Source organism: Cinclus cinclus, chromosome 20, assembly GCF_963662255.1.
Source record: "Cinclus cinclus chromosome 20, bCinCin1.1, whole genome shotgun sequence".
NCBI lineage: Eukaryota > Metazoa > Chordata > Aves > Passeriformes > Cinclidae > Cinclus > Cinclus cinclus.
In genome coordinates, this window is record NC_085065.1 from 9,485,621 (window position 1) to 9,505,483 (window position 19,863).

Here is a 19,863-nt window from a genome sequence, read left to right on the forward strand (position 1 = left end):
TAGTTGGTTGGCATTCAGGACTCTGAATTGCTGTTGGAGAATGAATTATATATGGTGCTGTAAATTTTAATTTCAGCCTATTAAGCTGTAAAGCAAGAAGAATGAAATACTCTTTATGCTGCTTCAGTGGATAAAGTGCTTAAATTAGAGTAGATCCCATTCGGAAGCAGCTTGCCTCCAGTGCACCCGGAGAATCCGCTGTGCAGAACTGCAGGTCTGGGGTTTCAGCTGGAGGGTGCAGCCACACGGAGCACGTGGTTTGTGATGTCAGCCCTGTGCTGCTGCTGCATCATCCAAGAGTTGGGAATGAAGCTGGATCACTTCGAGGCCAGGTTGGATGGGGCTTGGAGCAGGCTGGCCTGGTGGAAGGTGTGCGTGCCTGTGGCAGGGGATGGAGCAGGATGAGCTTTGAGATCCCTTCCAGCCCAGCCCATGCTGGGATTGTGTCGTTCTGTGAACTTTGTTTTCAGAGTGACTAAACGCGGCAGATGGGCGGTGTGGGAGGAGGCTCCCAGAGGGGTGGTGGCAGCTCTGGCTTTGGGCTTGCTGCAGGTGGATTGGCTGAGTCAGAGCCGTTCCTTCGCTCCAACTCTGCTTTCTCCTCCGCAGCTCCGCCGAAGGCTGCCAAGCCCCCGGAGGAACACCTGAAGGCCGACAACATCCAGCTCTCCAACTCCTTCAACTACAACGTGCTCCAGCATCTGGGCCAGTTCCCCCCTCTGATGCCCAACAAGCAGCTGGTGGAGTCCAACAGCAGCAGTCCCCAGCCCGCGGGCGCCACCAAACCCGTCATGTCCTACGCCAGCGCTCTGCGGGCTCCCCCCAAGCCCAAACCTCCTCCTGAGCAGACAAAAAAGAACAGCGACCCCCTGTCCTTGTTTCAGGAACTTAGCCTAGGTAGTTCATCAGGTAGCAATGGCTTTTACTCCTATTTTAAATAATCAGATTATTTTTTTTAGAGAGAATTTAATTTTTATTTGTGTCGGTAGATCTAAGATAGTTGGGGCTTCACCTGTAGTTGCAAATATTCCCTTTGTTTATATTGGTAAATATATCCTCACTTAATTGCTTTGCTGCTAGACTTGCAACTAATTTTTTTTTTAATTATATTCCATTGTTTTGCATTTTTTGATGTGGGTCGGGTTTTTGGAAGCTTTTCTGTAGGAAGACACACACGTGTTATTTTTTAATTTGTGTAATGTTAATGATATGTTGCATTAAACTAGCAGCTGAGAGATTACCTGTACAACTTGAAAAAAGGAAAAAAAAAAAAGGAAAAAGAAAAAAAAGGAAAAAAAAGTTTGTCTAAATTGTATTTAAGAAGATTGTAAGTAGCATTTACATTTATTCAATAACATTAGCATACTATGCTGGGTTTCTGTACCAGAAATGGCCAGTTAATGTAAAAATGTATGTTATTTCTGCTTAAATTCATTTAAATTTTTTTTTTAATAAAGGTGCAGCATCTTCTAAATAATTTCAGTTTTATCAGCTTTTTTGTGAAGGGATGCTGCATTCTCAGACTTTTATAGTTTTAGATTCTGTATGATGTGGTATTGTATTTTCCATCCACTGTAGGGTAAAGGCATTCTTTGCAGACACCTATGCCATTGTTTGGAAACATTCAGATAAAAGTATTGGTATACTTTAAAAAATAATAAAAAAAATCGAAAAAAGAAGAAAAAAATGAACAAAAAACCCAGAAAAACTCTACATTTTATTTTTGGACAAGCTAATAATATAAGCTTGTTTGAAAAGTTAATTTGATAGGTTTTTTAAATGAATCATGAAGCTGAAAATAAATTTTTAGGTATGTTGGTGCTTAGTAGATTTAATAACTATTTTAAAAAATGCGTGAATTTAGTAAAATACTTTTTTGTTTGTTTGTTTAATTTTTTTCCACTATGCATGTGTAAATGTTTGTAATCTGGCTTTTTCCTCCCCTCTCCTCCAGTGGTATAAAGAATTGTGCCGCTTTAATTTTTTTTTTTTTCCGGTAAAACTTTTGGTACATTATTTGATGTTTACATTAAAATGTGACATTATACAAGGAAATTCAGATATTTTGCTAACTGTTTTGTTTGAGGAACATCATTAAAGAAGAGATTTAATGTTTGTCAAAGCTGTATCCAAATTAATCTAAATCTTCTGGGGATCAGAGTGTTTACCAGGTTATTTATCTCCATGAACCTGGCCCTTAAGGAATCCAGTCTGAAAAATTAATTATGGGATATTAAAAAAAATTAAAGAAACAAATGTGGATGAAAATTCAGAAGATAAAAACTTTGTGGATAAAGATTTCTGGTTTTGCACACTGTCCCTGCTTTGTGGCTGTGGAGCTCCAGAGGGGGGTTGTAGAGTTTCTCCTTTATTTCTCCTTAATCCTCCTTTTACACTTGAAATAACTTTAAATCTGGGAACTGGTTTACAGGGATGAGCTGGGTGTAGTTCAGAATTCCTCCACTTACTACCTGTAAGAATTGAAATTTTAGAGCTGTGAGAGGGCAGTTTGAGATTTTGACAGTTGTCCATAGGACACCTTACTGGGGAGCAGTGACTGCTCTGTTCAATCAGATTTTTGCTCTAGCTACAATCAATTAGGTTCTTTTTTTTTTTTTTTTTTTTTGCATTTGACTTCATGTGTTAAGACAAGGGTCGTTGTGTAATGAGGTTGATTTTTAACTCAGTACGCTGCAGAGATTTGCATATGAATTTTTTATTATAAAATTTTGCTGGGTTATGATTCAGAAACTTATCTGAATACCTTCTTCCTTCTTTTTGCTGTAAAGCAAAGCTTGTGTAACTCCTTAATTTATTTCCTAATGTTATACCAAACAACCAATGCTGGGGAGGGGACAGCCCCTGCCAGGTACTGCTCAGCACTTCAGCACAGGACATGGAACCCAGATGACCCAAAAACGAGGAGAGGCCAAATTCTGCAACCTTGAATCAAGCAAAGCTGCTGTTAAATGGGTTTTTGCCAAGCTGCTGGCTGCAGGAATTGGTCCATGAGAAATTCACTGGCAGAGCTGGGCTGGGGATCCAGTGGAGGGAGGAGCAGGACTGGCAGAGCAGAGATGGGATCCAAAGTACTTCACGTCCCCAAGTCAGCATTTTGTAATTTCAGGGGTTTCAAAGTCACTCAGTTCTATGGAGCAGCCTTTTGATTCTGTTCACCATTTAATATTGAATATTAAACTAATAAACATCACTTGTTAATTTACTGCTATCTGTCGATCAGTTAAGGGGGAGATGGTTGCATTTCACCGCATTTTTTTCTGTTTTACACTGTTACTTTATTCACACTGAAAATATTACAGATAAAATTCCATTTTCTCTCTGACTTCGAATTTCAGTTCTTTAACTTTCTGTGAAAGCCCCAGCTGGTTTTGGTGCTAAATTTTCATAAGTGCTCTCACCCAGGAATTTGAGGATGGTATGATAAGAGATGATCTGACTTAACAGCTTTGGCATGAATCATTTGGATTTCTTAGTTGTTTTTTTTCCAAAGGATTATATTTTTTTGAAATGTCTTGTCTGGCCGTTGTGTGTCACTTGTATAGCCCTGAGTGAGATCTTTGGAGCAAATTACCAAATTTTTATTGAAGTCATGTTTAGAAAACCCCAAAACTGTATTTTCAGCTTTCCTAGGGCTTCAATCAAACTCTTATTAAAATGAAATTAAGACTTACAGATGGTTCCAGTGGGCACTGTTCAGGCTGCACTGTAAATATGGACCTGTTGCAATTACAGGGAAAATTCAAAATTGAGTTTGTGTAAATTATCTCAGTTTGGGGGAAATGAGTGGAGGCTGGGGCACCAACTGGGTATTTGGCTCGACTGTTTTTATGCTGCAGCTAGTGCCAAATCCTATGCTCCTTGTCCAGGAATAAACTCCCCATTGTTGTCTGTGGAAAATTTAAATAACTAAATCTAAATTTAGTAAGCTTGTATTTGATATCAAGAATAATTTATGATTTTAGTTTCTTTAATTCCAGTTTTTGATGAGAAAAATCTGGATGCCTCATAGGAGGTTGTCAGTTTGGAGATAAGAGCTAATGAAGAATGAAGGGAAAGATTTTTAAAAAATAAATTATTTGGATTTTAAGAAAAACTTTATTTTTACAATTAAATTAGAGCCTCTACCCTTTAAAAAGCCACTTAGTGAATGCAGCTAGCCTCTTTTCCTGTGTGTAGTTGAGGACTGAATTCTTACAGAACTGTGAGCTTTCCACTTGGCCATCCTAGGTCAGGAGCAGCCGGAGGTGAAGCCGCTCTGCCACGAGCTCAGCCTGACCTGGAGCTGGATTCTGAGGTACCACTCACACCTCCTGATGCTGCAGGACCTGCCCGTGGTGTCCTGGCTCACCTGGGTTTTGCTGTGGGATGTGGCTGTGCTTGTCCCCAGCCTGGATCGCTCGGGCAGAGGTTTTGTGGCACGTCCCCGTCTCTCTTTGTTAGTGCTCCAGCTGCTGGGGGCTCCTCCGCGGTGTGCTGGTGTCCTCTGGAGCACCCTGCAGTGCAGTGGGTGTCCCCAGGATGGTTTCAGTGTGTCCCAGGTGTCTCAGCAGTGCCAGGCTCCTCAGAGCCCAGAGTGGCTCGTAGGGACAATTCCCCTCCGTCCCCCTTTGTGCTCACGTGGTAGCTTTCAGTGTTTCCACAAGACAGCTCATAAATTGCTGTTTTGCATAAAGCTGACAGGTTAGAACCAAGGCCCCTGCATCCATATTTTCTCCTGGAGGTTGTCATCTAATGCAGTTTGTCCTGGATTTTTAATTGTATGGGCTGTGCTGTTGCTGGCCCTTTGCAGGATGTGAGTCCTGCCACTGACTGCGAACCCTGTGAGTGCCATTCCCTACTTTGATTAATTAATGTTTTGTTCCCAGATTTGTCAAGTTCAGCTGGTTTTTTTGGGGGGTGTTTTTTGCAGAGATTGTGCTCTATAAGCAGTTCTTTTGCTATGTATGTAGTACCTCAGTTCTATAAGTAGCACCAGGAGCAGTGTTTGACCACCCCAAATTTTCTTTTTAGGCTGAACTCGGGCATATCAGAACCTGCAGATTTCCAGGGCAATGAGCCCATGATGCTTCATGCTCTGCCCATATCATCCTTCAACTCACTTGTTTTGTTAGTTTTTAAAGGCTCTAGTTTTCCTAGAAAAACTGCAGACAATTAACTTGTCAAGACAGATGGTGATGATCTATGGTGCCTATAAAAATTTGCACATCCTATTCCTTGACATGAAATATGGGCTATTTCTGTTGGTGTAGCAATACTTGCGCCAGTCTCTTTTTGCTGGCTATGTCAGGGAGCAAGGGCTGAATCCTTCTAAATTCGCTTTTTTTCTTCCATTCAAGAGAAGTAAAAAGATTTGCAGCAGCAATGGAAATGTCAGTTTGGTGTGGGGGATTTTTGGCAACTTCATCTGAGAAATGTTAAGGAGTTTTTACCTCATTAAGGATTAATAGATGCTTCTGACAAATTACAGAATGCTTGGTGGTATGAATTATCCAAGACTGGTTAAAAGATGGTGTCAGTCCCTTTTCCAGAAGACTTGGCTTCCTGCTGGAGGGTAAATACCTCGACAAGACCAGCTGTAAAGCCATTGAGGGGCTCCCAGTGAGGCTGGTCATACTGGGAACGAAGCTGAGCCAGAGCCTGGGGTGCAGCCTTGCCAAACCGAATTGTGCTGCTGGTTCTGTTACATAGAAAATAGTCCAGAAATCTGAGTTTGTTCCCTTCTCTGCATTTCTTTGAGGAAAGCAGCAAAGCAGCTGAGTGTCTGATGCAGAGTGGGCATGTGTGACATCTGCATGCCTGGGAATTTACGTTCAATAGCTTCGGTGGAGCCTCAGCACTGATCAAGTGTGACAAAGCAATGACAGTCTCATCCTCTACTTCAGTCAAAACAAAGTTATGACGCTCTTTTCTTGTCCCTTGATGACAATGGAAAGGGGAAATAATTGGAATGGATGCTTTTAGAGCAGGTCCCACTGCTGTGTGTGTTTTATGGTACAGAGCAGCTTAATGCTTCTGTAGTTAAGTTACAAAGTAATGCAGTGTTCCAAGGGGCGCTGTCCCACTGTGGACAGTGGAAGCTCATTTTAAATTAAGTTTAGGCTGAGGTTTATTCTCTAACAGTTTCTGTGGTCAGGTTCCTGGCATGTGACTGCCCAGCTGCGGCTCTGGATGGAGCCCAGGGACTCCATGTGAATCCCCAGGGCCCTCGGCTGGGCTGGCAGTGCTGCAGACGTCTCCTGAATGCTCTATCAGGTGTGTTCCTCTGGAGCTGTCAGGCCCAGGTGAGAAAGTGTCCCTCTGCAGCAGGGCCAGGGATCTCATTGTAGGAAAATTCCGAGGTCTTTGGGACTTCCTGGAAATAATTTCCACAGCTGTCAGAGTGAGGATAAAAAGGTGATGGCTGCAAGGAAGTCACAGAGTGGAAAGGGATCGCTTAAAAAAACAAAGTAAATTAGTGAATACCTATGCCTTTGTAAACTATGTCAGGGTGATCAAACACCTGAGCATGCTGTATGTGCTGGCTCTTGCCAAGTTTGGAGAACACAGGGGTGTGTGTCAGGATTTCTAGGTGAAATCCTCTCTCATGTACCCATCTGTGCTGCCTTGTGTGCTGAGCTCTTGTCCCCCCACCCGCTGCTGCTGGGCTGTGCCTGCAGAACTTCATTGCAGATGAAGGGTGTTCAAGAGCTCAGCTCCCTGCTAAACAGGCAGTTTTCTTCTTCAGGGTTGCTTGTCTGACACCTTTTCTGCACATTAAATTCACACAGCACAGCATTTAAAAACAAGGGAAGCAGATTCTCTCCACGCCTCACAGCAAATCTTACATAAACAAAAATCTTCACGTCTTCTGTTGCATGGACTGTGATTTAACCCTTGGGCTTTGGCAGACTGGAGCAGCCCAAATCTCAGCACTGTGGCTTGGGCAGTGCCCTGGGGCACCTCTCTGAGGGGACAGGCGCTGCTGTTGGATTAGGGAGTGGCAAATGCCCAAGGGCTGAAGGTCTGCTTATGGCAGGGCCAACGCTCAGGATTTCCTGGTGGCTGGTTCTCTGTTCTGCAATATGACTTGCCTCTCCCTGTCTCTGGTGCATGTTTCCCACTTGGTTCTCTGGCTGTGTCCCAAACCCAGGGGTGCTCCTGTTGGGTGGGTAGCAGCCAGGTTGCCATCCCTGTTTGGCTCCGGTGGCTCCCTGCTGGTGAGATGATTCCTTCACATTTTCATGGTACATTCCTGAGGTTCTGCTGGCTCTTCCCTGCTGGTTGCTCAGCTGAGAGAATGAAAACTGAACCTGGTTACAACTCCCCCCTCCAACATTATATTCCTTTTCCTTTATGAAGGCAAATTACTTTTATTAACTCTCTTAAAACACATTATCAGCTTTGTGGCAGCTTTAACCTGCTGCAGGAGCAGAGTCCTTCCCACCGTGAATACCAATGACCCATTTAATAGATGGGTCCCCCTTCAGCAGTTCTTAATATCTGGAAGAAGAAAATGAAGTTATCCACGTGCTCCTCAGCCTGACAGGGACCATACAGAGTAGGGAATGATCACAAAGCCTCAGCCTGGAGCAGAATGAGAATAAAACTCAGTGAGTCTTTAGGGCTTTAGGAGGCATGTGGCTGAGCTGCCTGAGCTCTGGCTGTGGGTGTAGGATCTCCATGCCATGAGCTGTGTGTTTTCTCTGCCTCGTGAGTGATCCTAGAGAGGCTATAAAACTTTGGATCCAGGCCAAAGCCCAGCACTCACCAGGAATCTTTCCACTGCCCTCACTGGGGCTTGGATGAAGTGGATCAGGAGTGTGCAGGAGATGGGTGAGACCTTCCAGGGTGTGTTTATCTGAAATGGGCACATCTTGCTCTTGAATGTCAGGAAGGGGACTGAGTGGCATCTTGGCTGGGCAAAAGGTTGGCTTATCAGGATAAGAGCCCACCTAGAAGTTACTTTCTCCCAGTGGAGGTGTATTGAAAGAGTGGGATGGCACTTCAGAAAAGGTGTGGATGGGTGAAGGGTTTCCCAGGGACACAGGACGTGCCTCTGCTCTGTGTGGGGTGATGAATTCAGACCCCTGTCCCAAACTTTGCTTATCTCACCCCATGGCATGTCTGAGGTGATGATGATGGCTGAGCTGTTGTTCCTGCCAGCTGCTCTGCTTGGATTAATTTTTGCTGTGTAGGTTTGGATGTCCCAGCCTGGGGTCAGCCACCCCAGCAGTCACACTGACTACTTTCCTTTCTGTTGTTGCATGTAAAGGTTCTCCCTAGAAACTAGCCTCTATTTTCCTGAACAATGAAAATGCAAATTCAGGAAGTCAGCTCTGTACCCAAAAATAAGATTTTAAAACCATTTAGCATTTCAGAGTGGTTCTGTGACAACGTGAAGACTTGCAGTTGTCTCTCATGATGAGAGACAGGCAGAGCTCCTCAGCTCACACTCAGATCTGAGCACCAATGAGTGCTTTATCCCAGAACTTTATAATATATGTGTTATTTGTAGTGCTTTTCAACTTCAAAGAGCTTGAAAACATTAATGCAACTTCACAAAAGGCTTCTGTTCTTGCTGCCACTCTGCTGATGGGGAAAATGGAGATGAGCCTGAGTCTGGCTGGGGCTGCTGGGGCTGAGCCCACCCCTAGAATGGGGCTGAGGGCAGCCCCTCGAGCCAGCACAGAATTGCTGGGGAATTGCTCCTAATGTTTGAACATGCCATGATTTCAGACCTCTTCAAATTGACCAGAGGTTTTTTTCTGTTAGGAATTCTGGTTTTCTTAAGATTGTGGAAAACTAAATGCAGAGGGAAGAGCACTTCAGGTCCCCTTTCTCCTGATTTTTAAATTACTGGGTGAAAAGAGTACCCTGTAAGCCATGTACTTTTTCCTGCTTGGGGGTAAATGCCGAACAGATTCTGAAAACTGAACTGTAAAAAGAAAAAGAAAAAAAGAAAAAAATACCCCACTTCTTGGTGCTGGGGGACCGTAAAGGTGAAAAGGGCTTGGCTGGAGGGGCTGGGGGACCCCAGTGCTGGTGATGTGGTTGCATTGGGGGGACCCCCCCCCAGCCCCCAAAGTGCTTCAGGCAGCTGTGGCAGAGCCCTGCAGGCTCTCAGCAGCAAAGCAGGGCCTGCAGCATCCCCCAGCACTGCCTGGGCTCTGTGATCCTGCAGCAGCAGCAGTGAGGCACTGCCAGGACGTTCTCAGGGCTGCATCTCCTGGTTCTTCCAGGCAGAGTCCCTCCCCTCTCAGCAGCTGCTTTGGAAGGTTTTTCCTGGGCTGCAGCTTTGTGCACACATGTGCAGTGAGCAAAGCAGGGTGCTCTTTAAAAGCCCATTCACGGGGAGTAAATGAGAGCTCCATGCAGCAAACACCACCCAGCACTGCTCTGCTGTCGTGGACCTGGCAGAATCTGATGGGCCAAGTGATTCATCCATCAAATAATTTTCCAGAAAATCATGCTACCGGAAGGTTATGCTTTTTATTAAAGGAAAATATCACTCTCCATGTTCAGTTCTTCTTGGCTTTGCCACTGAAGTTTAAGTGAAACACAAGACTCTGTTTTGTGAGGTTTTATGATTGATTTAGAAGAATGGAACTGCAGGGTGTAAATTTGGAGAGGGGATTTTTATCCCAATGCTATGCAAAGTTCTGTTTTGTTTTTATCAAATGTTAACATCTTAATAGAAGAGCATAAGGATCTCCAAGTTACCCTGGAGAAACAAGCTAACCCTTCTGAGGGAAGGAGAGGAATATGGCATGAATGGGGACACTGACTCCCCAGAGTGTCTCTCTGACCAAGTAAGGTATACAAGCCCTTATCCCTCATGGATCTATGCCCAACTACACCAAACATCTTCATAACAAAGCTGTCTCCTCTGTGGCCTGAGCTGTCTCAGACACAGATTTCCTCTCAACTGCATCAGCACAGGGCAGCCCCAAACTGGCACGGAGCAGTGCCATTCACACACCCCTATGATGGTGTTAAGTGGTCTTTCTGCTTTCTTAAAAAAAGAAAAAGAAAAAAAATAATCAAAAAGGAGAGAAAAAAGAAAGGAAAAAAAAAGAGAGGAAAAGAAAAAGAAAGCAAGAATTGCAATTGAACATGCCTTGGTTCAGTAATGACTCACTTGATGGAGAGCACGTTGTGTAGTGAGACCCAGACAATTTAAAAAATACAAATATTTTCAGAGCACTTTCTGGATGTTTTTCATGGGCGCAGGGAACATCAGTGCTCCGGTTCTGCATCCATGCAGCTCTCCCAGGGGTTCTGGGGGAAGCGGGGCAGCGCGATGAGGAGGAGGGCGATGCCGCAGACGAAGAGCAGCACGAAGGAGGCGCAGGCACAGGCGAAGGACCAGGAGTAACTGTACTTGATCCAGGCTGTCTCCTTGCTGTCAATCATCCTCTTCACGGATTGTCTCATGACTTCAACAGAGATGATGATGCAGAGACCTGAAGGAAGATAGGAGCAGTGGGTTGAATAACCAGCTGTCAATTTTTCATCCTTAATTAACCGCCTCATCTGTTGTTTTGCATACAGGAACTGCAGTGAGATTCACAGGTGAGTCATGACTTCAGTGTTTGAAGGAACCAGTGCTCAGAACTGCCAGGAGCTCTGCCATTACTGAGGTCAGCCACTGACTTGTTGAGTGTGATCTTTTAGGCAGGCTTAGATGGGGAATTCAAAGTGGGGGAGGAATAATTGCATTCCCTGGGGAGCTTTTTCAGAGGTTGAGGAAGATTTTATGTCGAGGTGACAGTTTGCACCTCTGTCTTTCACTCATTGTGGCATGTCAAAGTATTCCTGGCTCATGTACAAGTGCAGTCTTCTCGTGTTTGGGAGACAGTTGTGTATTTTGGGCCTGGATCAGCCATTTTGTTGGTTTGAAGCTTAATAAATGAGAGAGAATATTGTGTGTCTCTGGTTCAGACTGGGACTGACAGTGAATATATTAGAAGGGAGTGAATATACTTATAAAGAGGGTTGGAGAAAACACAGACCAGTTGCTGAACAGGATTTTCTCACACCACACAGAGATCTGTACTCTGTGGCCAGGAAGAAAACGCTTTCAGGGCATTTAGAAGTGTCTCTGTCCCCTCGGGATCTATCTTAAGTTTCTCAGTGTTGTCCTGTGATCCAAGTGCAGAAATGTGAGCAGTCCCCTTCATACCTGCGAAGGTGTAGAACATGGATGCTGGCTTCAGCAGATAATCCCTCTTCTTCCTGAAGGACAAGAGGACACAGATTGTCCCGATGATCGCAAAGCCAACGCTGAAGATGGCAATGGCTGCAGCTGAAATGCTGTATTCTGCCAAAAGAAAAAAAAATAGCCAAGTGACACATTGTGCACATTTTGAGCCTGCTGCCATCAGCTGTGGGGACGTTGCAGTAACTCACTCTGAGAAATATGTTCATCTCTGATGCTGGGGCGAGGTGGCTTTGGTGAATTATTTCCCTCAAGTGTAAACAGGGCAAGTATTTGCCATGTATCTTTTGAATGTGAAGGGTATAGATGCAGATCAGGAAGCGGAAAACACTTTGTGAAAACCCCCTGAGATAGCCCAGGGCACCTTTGCTCATCAGCCCACCTGTATGGGACTGCTGGAGTGCCACGCTGGAGCTGCTTTGGCTCTGCCATGGAAATGTTATTGTCAAAGCCTTGCTGGGCTCCATGCTCTCGTCCCCTCCATCACCCCACACTCTTCTCCTGGGGTAAATAGCCAGCTCTCTGCTACTTTTATTCCATGCTTTCTGCAGAGCCCTGGCCTGTGCACGGTGCTGGTGTTGTCCCAGTGCACACAGAGCCCAGCGCTCCGTGGGCTCAGCACCTGAGCAGGCACAGCAGGCTAGGGGTGAGGTATTCTGCACAGCTCATTTTTATTCCTTTGCCTTTACAACAGTGTTTTCCAGCTCTGTGAAAACCCAGCTTCTTCAGGGCATGGGATTAAACCCTCCCCAAAAGTCCTGTTTCTTGCTAAGCCATGTGCTGGACGCTTCCCCCAGCCCAGCAATGCTCGGTGCCTGGGTGGAGGGGGAGAGTTGCTAATTGAGTAATTCAGGCCTTCATTTGCATGTTGTGCTCGTTTTCAGATTAGTTTAATATTTAACACATGTAGCCATGCATGAACATCACAGTGCCTGATGATATTTGTCTTTCAAGCCATTAAAAAAAAATATCTCCCAGGCAAAGTCATGAAGAATTTTTTTTTGCCTGTTACTAATTAGCTCCCATCCAAATGAGCTATTTCTGCAAAGGGGAACAGCAGATCACTCTTTGTTCTCCCTGCTTTTCATATCACTGTTTTATTATCATTTTCTAAATGCTTCTCTTTTTTTCTGTGCTGGAACTACCTGAAAGTGTTTATTTCATTCTAAAATCTTTTACCGGGCTTAAGATTTTCTTTTTGCCCCAAAGAAAAGAAGTTCTTACTTTGTTTTTTTTTTTTTTTTTTTTTTTCTGAAGAAGAAATTTTTCCTGATTTTGTTCTTCATTGCCCTGAAGGCATTGGGTGCATTTTGAAGATCAGGTGGCTGTATCAGATAGCAGATTAGTGAGCAAAAGCAGGTGACTCAGATACATACTTTTCTATCCAGTTAAAATTCATGTCTTTCCTGTCTTAGGAAGCTACTGTTTTAGGGAACCTATCTTCAGGGCAGCAGAAGCAAAGCAGATTAATACATGTAATGTATCTAATGGCTCACATTTTCCACCGTAAATATGTTATGTTGCAAAAATGAAGGAGTTTGTCCCCAAGGAGAGGATGAGAGAGGAGCATGTTAGGGGAGCCCTCAAAATATTTGGACTTATCAAAAATGTGAAGTTTGTCCATGAAAGACAATTCTGCTGTAAACACTGACAGTTCACGCCTTTGTAGGATTCCTGTTCCTTCCCTTCATTGATTGCTCTATTTTTTACATGATTTTAATATAAAATCTATATGAAGCATAAAATTCCTAATGGTCTTCAAAGAGCCCCTGCACTTCTTTTCAGGGTCAAGATTCTGCTTGGGGTATGATTTATTAATTTAGGTTTTAATAGTATCTTCCCCTTCAATGGCAAAAGCTAAGTGTCATGGATAGTGCCAATGATGTAAAGTCATTTTTATGCTGGAAGGACTTTTTGCAATTTTTCTGGGTATTGGCATTGTTATTTCTTTGCGGTACAACTTATGTAAAATTGTGTTCATGGGTGTGATCATATATAAAAATAACTGTCCCCAGGAAGCTGGGATTTGACCTTGTCCAGGACATTTTCCACATTTTTCCTGATTGATGGTGCCTGTTAGAAATTCTGCTGCTTTCAGTGGAACCAGGACTGAACTCTCATTTTGGGGACCCCTTTCCATTAGATCTTGTGTGTCCATCACTTCATACAACATTAGGAGAATATTATTTTGGAATCATTCTTACCTTTCTGGGTGGTTACTTCAAATATCTCCGAGGTCTCTCCTGGAGTGAAGTGCTTGAAGTAGGAGCAGTTGTGGTCTGAAAGAGAAAAGAAAATTCAATTTTGTGCCTTTGGAAACCTCAGATAAAATGCAGTAAAACTGAATTAGCTTTTTATTGATGTACCAAATTTGCAGTGGTTTTGAGGCTCCCTGCCCTTGGAGACACTGAGGAACTGGAGTTGGATCTGATTTCCTTGGGAGCAGATGAGGACATTGGACGAGGCTGAAGCCCCTCTGATGCCTTTTGTATCCCTCTCAGAGCTGATTGCTCTCCTGTTTAAAATGTGAATCACAGAGGATTTTTCTCACTCTGTCTTTGGCCATCCCAGGTTTCTGCCTCTCAGTGTTGCAGCATTTCCTGGGGATGGCACCTGCCACACTCACAGCTGAGCTGGCAGCTCCCTTGCCACCAGCCCACCCACAGTGGCATCACCCCGTTGGGGTGTGGTGGCCTCGGAGTGCAAACAGGGAGGATGGAGTGTCCTCATGCACCTTTCCCTCCTGGCTCTTCCCTTCTACTGCTCCCAGATCCCTCTGTACCAGTGGGGGAGGTTTCCTGCATGCAGGAGGTTTGCTGCTCTGGGGGTCCCAGACATGAGGCTGCTGCAATGCAGCAAAACACATGGTGTTTTACTAAAATAGGGATGCTAAGAGCTTTTTTTTTTTTTTTTTTTTTTTTTTTTTTGGCTGTCAGTAAAAAATGAACAAAGCAAAAAAAAACCAGAGCTTTTTGAAGCCCAAGCAGTTGCCCAGGGAAGGGAAGGCTGTATGAACCAAGGGCAAAGAGGCTTGTGCTGGGCTTTATCCAAGTTTGATCCCATCAGAGCAGCCTATTAAGTTAAATTGATAAGACAGCAGAGTTAGAGGGAGCTTTATGAAGTTCCCGTGTTTGGACTTCTCATGAGCACACGGTACAGGGTGTTTGTAGGGGGGTTGAGAAGCGAGCAGGGATCAGGATTTTGGGGCAGGGGGATAGGGGGTAGGGGGAAGTTGTTAGCTGAGTCTCTCGATGGCCACGATCCTTTTTTCCTGCTCAGCCTGGCGAGGGTGAGCCAGGGGAGCAAAGTCACTGCTGTCAGCAGACACAGGAGACTTCCAGCCTCTGCCTCCCAGCGGGATGGGAAGGGTCTGCTGAGCTCCTGCTGACTCGGAGCTTTGGCAGCAGCAGGGTAAGGGTTGAGGGTGTTCTTGCTATTTATAACTGATTTAATTGAGGGTTTGAAGGGGTGTGGAGCAGGGAGAACAGTTGCTCGCCAGGAATTTGGCTGGAAGGGTGCACTGGTGGGGACGTGCTGAGCCAGCCCTGACTGCGTTGTCCTGCTGAGCTGGGCTGGGGGGACACACTCAGCACCTGCCCCAGCACCCCTGCAGCACCCAGGGGGCTCCCAATGACCCAGGAAACAGAGCCAAGGCTGCCTGAAATACAAAAATAGGGGTTCCTTCCCTTAGGGGCATCTCTTCCATTAAATAACGGAGTTAGCACCAGTTTCCAGGAGATGCTGGGAGGAAGCCTGGCAGAACTTGTGGCCCCCTCCACGTCCAGGCTGGGACAGACTGCTCCAGCACAGGGTGAAGCCTGAGCAGGACCCCGCAGGGACTGCTATGGGTTTCTGCCTGTGAGCATTTCAGTGGCTCCTTACAGCATTAACTTCTCTGGCAGAAGATCCCTATGTTCTACCTGTTGGTTCTTGTGGGTTTTTCTGTCATGTAAATGGTGGTTGCTGGAGTTAGTGACTCAGGGAGGACTTATTTTCCCTCTCCCAGGAGATAGGTAATTGCAAAGCAGTATTTTTGGGCCTGTTACTGGAAGATTCCTTTGAGACACTCTTATCTACTTAAGTTTATAAGCTGACTTTTATTTCATCTGCAGATTCTCCTTGCTGGAGACAAGGTTAATGTTTAGCTTTGGCATCTCCTGACCTGTTCTTTATTATCCTTGCAAATGACTGGAAGAAATACATTTGTTCTCAGCCCTCTTTGACTCTAATTGTGAATTTTGAGCCTCAAAGCAGTGGTTGTGTGCCTCCACCAGCAACTCAGTGGTGGCTAAGACTGAGCATTGTATCTGGGACGTTTTATTTTGGGATTGTTTGGCGTAGCTTTTCATTCATTCTCTAAAAATCCTGAACTCAAAGGAGTCCCCAGCTGTGCAGTACAAAGGTGGAGACATCCAGACTTGGTGTGGTGGGAGCACAGCACAGCTCTGTGTCCACTGCAGGGGAACCAAACCAGCCCAGCCCAGTCCACCCTCCATCCTCATAAACCTTTCAGAGATGGACTTGTCTGCAGGAGATGGAGCTACCTCTGTCCCTTGTGGCCCTTAGCAAAGTTCTGCCAATGTATGAAAAAAGGGGTCATCAAACAAGTGGGTTGGTGTTTTTTTGGAAAATGCACTTGTTGTGGGAAAATAGAACTAGATTTGTTTTGGTGACGTGCTGAATTGTTTTCACTTTTGAGATGCTCCCATGCTCTGTTGAGCTGGGGATATCTGTTTCAACACGTCTGTGATTCAGCAGAACTGAGGCACTGCAGTGACTCTGGTGCCACCATGAATAAGAGAAAAGCCCATTTATGTCACAGCACGTTTACATAACAGACAGGATTTACACTGGGGTTGATAAAGGATGAACACTGCCTGGCAATCTTCATTTCTCCACCCCAGTTGCATTATCTTTGCCACAAGGTCACCCCAGTGTGCTGATGGGGACAATCCAGGGGCTCTGTGGTTGCATGAACTTTCAGGTTTGTAACGTGGTTTATCACAGAGTGTCCCCACCCCTCCAAGACACCCCCTCACAGCCTTCCTGCTCCCTGCCCTTCAGATCCATTATGCCTGGATGCAGGCATGGGATGCAGAAGTCCAATCCCACTGAACTGTGGTTGAGCCTTGGGGATCTGCAGTTTGGAGGCTTTGTGGGAAAAGAAGGCTGGAAAGACCACGAGATGTTTGGGCCATGCAGAGTTTCGGGTGGCAGCTGTCCCCTGTAAGCACTGGAGTGACAGGCTGGGAAAGAGCTGGAGCCCACCTTGCTCTGCAACCTGAGATGGACAGAGCATGGGGAGTCTGTGGCAGGGTGGATGGTTAGAAAATCCGGGGTTTTAGTGTGGGGCTTCCACTTGTGCTGGGTTTGGCAAACAGGACCTTAGAGGAGGTGTTAAAGTGAGGAGGGGGCCAGGCCTTGGGCTCTGACCTGGCCAACGAGGCCTTTGACACACACAGAGTTTTGGAGATGGTCTCTCCAAGCAGTTTAATTTCACAGCTGCTCTGCAGGGTGAGTCTCCTGTAACAGGGAACAGACAGCCCTGCAGACAGCCCATTTGCTCGAGCACTTCTCCTCCCCAGTTGCCTGCACTCAGGCTCCTGTATTGACAAGGACCTGTTTAAGTTGTTGAACATCCCTGCTGCTGCCCAGAGCACAGGAGCCACTTTTCAGGACAGCACCAGCACTGGAGTTACGGGCAGTGATGCTGAACTCTGTTTACAGCTGGTAGTAAAATGCCCCGGTATTAATCTGAATTTGCCTGGTTTTAACAGCCATCTCCCTGATCTTTTCATTTGTTACAGCAGGATGCTGAACCCTTTTCAATTTGTCAACACCCTCGGATGGGTGCTGTAAAATTTTAAAGCTCTGCCTAAATCACAGCCCTTCTTTGTGGACTACGAGCCAAGTCATCCTCCCCACTCTGCACTGTGCTGAGCTCAAAACCTAATAAATAACGTTAATCATGCCATCCATTTCCTCCACAGGGAGCGACTGGTAAATGGTTATTAATTCAGTGATAAATTCTGATGCCTCTTTCCCAGTCCTGGCAGTAATGTCTGGTTATATCTCATGATTTTCAGGAAGAGCAGTGCCTGCATCTGCTGTTTTACTGTGCTTTTGTTCATTCACATTTTCTTGGCTGCTGCAGGTTTCACAACCCTGGTGTTTCCCTGCCGACATCCCTTCCCAGAAGTGTGAAATCAATCGAACAGGAGCCGTGCGGCCACAGCCTCACTGAGCAGCCCCAGCCTCGGGCTCTGCTCCCTCCCCTTGCTCTGATCCTTTCCCAGCTAAAACAGGGATGAAAGTATTTACGTTATAATTGAGGTGCAAATTTCACCCTTTGGAATGTGATTATGATGCAGGCTGTCATCCGAATTCCCAAATACCTTTAAAAGCTGGATGAACCAGCTCTGGTGTGGGGGACAGTCCAGCCCCTGCGTAATTCCCAGTTATTCTGTGCCTGGCGGAATGTGGCGCTGGGATGTGATTCAACGTCTGTGCGAGCACATGCTGATGTCTGTCAAAGATAGTGGCTGCTTTCCTGTGCCCTGCCTGCGAATCTGCTTTGTGCAGACAGCTGGATATTTATGTGTTTTATATTTACCCCACAGTCGTGCAGTTTTGCTGTTTATTCACCAATTTCTATTGTTTTTCCTTTTGTGGGAGTTCTCGGTGCGCACGGAAGGCGTGCAGCAAAGAAAATGTCTCTAGGCACGTAAGTACCTTCCTGAGAGACATTAAGCATATGGATGACACACTCCCAAGTTTGGTTAGAGGCAGATCCACATGCTGAGGCTCAGCTCCTCTCTTCACAACATATAATTTGGCCAATGAGATAAAGAATTGCAGTAATACAGGCATTATACAGTCAGCCCAAGCAGGAAGATTTTTCACAGGAAATTTTCAAATATGTGTTAACATGTATTTCGTTTCAAGCAGTGAGTCTAACACGGAGGCAATCCTGTTATTTCTGTTCTGGAAAGCATCCAGTACCCTATAAGCCTTCTAAAAAAGCAGCGTGGCTCAGTCACAGAGGGAGTGTATTAGTGCAAACGGCGTGGATGTTGCTGACTTGGCAATCAGCAGAAACATAATGAGCTCCTTTAGCCCTGGGAATGGAGCAGCCTTCCCGGAAAGCTGCCGTGCCCACTGCCCTCCCCATCGATTGAACTGGAGGTGGAGACGTGTGTGGGAGCAGGTGCCTTTGGTGAGAGGTGAGGAGGCTCCCTAAGTCCTTGAGAAATTGATTCAAATTCTGTTTATGACTCTTCTTTTCAGGAAGTCTACAAACCATCCTGCAGGTCCTTCTCCCTCCCTGCCCTGAGGAATGGCTGTTACTGGAACAGCTCAGAGACAACCCAGTGCCCACCGTGGATGGGCTGTTCCTCTGGGTTTATATGGATCTGGAAATCCTAAAGATCCAGCTGTGTTTGGTGGACCCATAAATAATCTCTCTCTCTTTCCTGCTGCTGTCAATATGCCTGTAGGACCCTTGGCCGGGGTTCAGCAAGATTCCCTCCATCCCAATCTCCCTTTGTGATTCCCTCTTCGCCCAGTCCTCCTCTCCTTCTCCCTAGCACTGTCACCACTGCACGAGAGTCTCAAATATGGCCACAAACAGACCAAGGCAACACAGCAAAGGAGGCCCAGCAGGAGAGACGGCAACGAGGTGTGTTTGCACCCCATGCACCCCATCCCAAACTCAGTGCTTGTTTTCCTTCTGCCGTGGGGGACACGGAGCTTATTTTCCTTTGCCATGCCCTCCAACCTCCTAAGCAAAGCCTGCTGTGAGTCCTGGTGCTTTCTCCCATGCATGCTCACGTACCTCCTGGCAGGCTGATGGGCCCACAGCTCTTCTCTTTGGGACTTCGCTCCCGCATGAAAATCCGCTTGGTGCAGAGTCTCCAGAGCCCGAAATGAGCCGCCTCGCAGGTGGTGGTGTTCTCCTCCACGCTGGGGCTGAGCACGGCCCAGTGGTCGGTCACTAGGGCTGCGAAGAGCAGCGAGATGCCCACCAGGATCACGGAGAACGCCAGCCGGACCTTCAGGGGTTTGCTCTCGTCCATCTCGCTCCGCACCGGGGGACTCGAGAGGGCTCCCGAAACCCTGGCGCATCTGAGCGCCTGGAAATGTCAGCCCCGGGGCTGCAGGCAGCTGCTGGGCTGTGTCAGGGCTCTCCCAGTGCACAGCTCAGCTTTCCGCCCCGTCCCACCCGGGTGTTTTGGATTCCCGTGCCCGGCCGGAGCTGCTGCAGCCGCCGCGCTGGGGCTGAGATCTCCTCACTTGCAGCATGCCCAGAAATAGGCATTAATAGGATGATTAACTTTTCAGCGAGGTTATAAAAACATCTGTGTTTATAACAGTGCTGGGCTTGAGTTCAGGCTGATCCTAAACAGTTTAATAGCCCTGGAACCCTCTCACCCCACGCCTGTGGCTCGCAGGAGCTCAGAGGTGGATGTACCTTAGAGCCAAGAACTGTGGCAGAGAGTGATAAAATAAGCCAACTAATTTATTTTATTATTTATTTTTATCATAGTTATTTTTATTCTAAGCTTTTATTGTAATAATTTTTAATTAACCTGAACTGTTCTGAGTAGTTGGGGGGTTTTTTGTGGGTTCCATTTTTTTAGAGGTTT

The 19,863-nt window shown here is 46.0% G+C and overlaps 2 protein-coding genes across 4 annotated transcripts in view; one reads left to right on the forward strand and one right to left on the reverse strand.

The window, feature by feature from the left end:
* The window catches only part of HELZ (helicase with zinc finger), an 84,243-nt gene extending 81,020 nt beyond the window's left edge, over positions 1-3,223 (forward strand). For all 3 annotated transcript variants that reach the window (XM_062506110.1, XM_062506108.1, XM_062506109.1), the window contains one exon: positions 610-3,223. In XM_062506110.1, the coding sequence (XP_062362094.1) occupies positions 610-941 (332 nt within the window). In that variant the 3' untranslated portion in view covers positions 942-3,223. The remainder of the gene's footprint in view (positions 1-609) is intronic.
* A 6,477-nt stretch (positions 3,224-9,700) lies between these two features.
* CACNG1 (calcium voltage-gated channel auxiliary subunit gamma 1) lies at positions 9,701-19,293 on the reverse strand. Its single transcript, XM_062506136.1, has 4 exons — positions 19,053-19,293; positions 13,423-13,497; positions 11,183-11,320; positions 9,701-10,463 (listed from the first exon to the last, which is right to left on the reverse strand). The coding sequence occupies exons 1-4, from the start codon at positions 19,291-19,293 to the stop codon at positions 10,237-10,239; spliced, it is 681 nt and encodes a 226-aa protein (XP_062362120.1). The 3' UTR covers positions 9,701-10,236.
* Between the last annotated feature and the right edge of the window lie 570 nt (positions 19,294-19,863).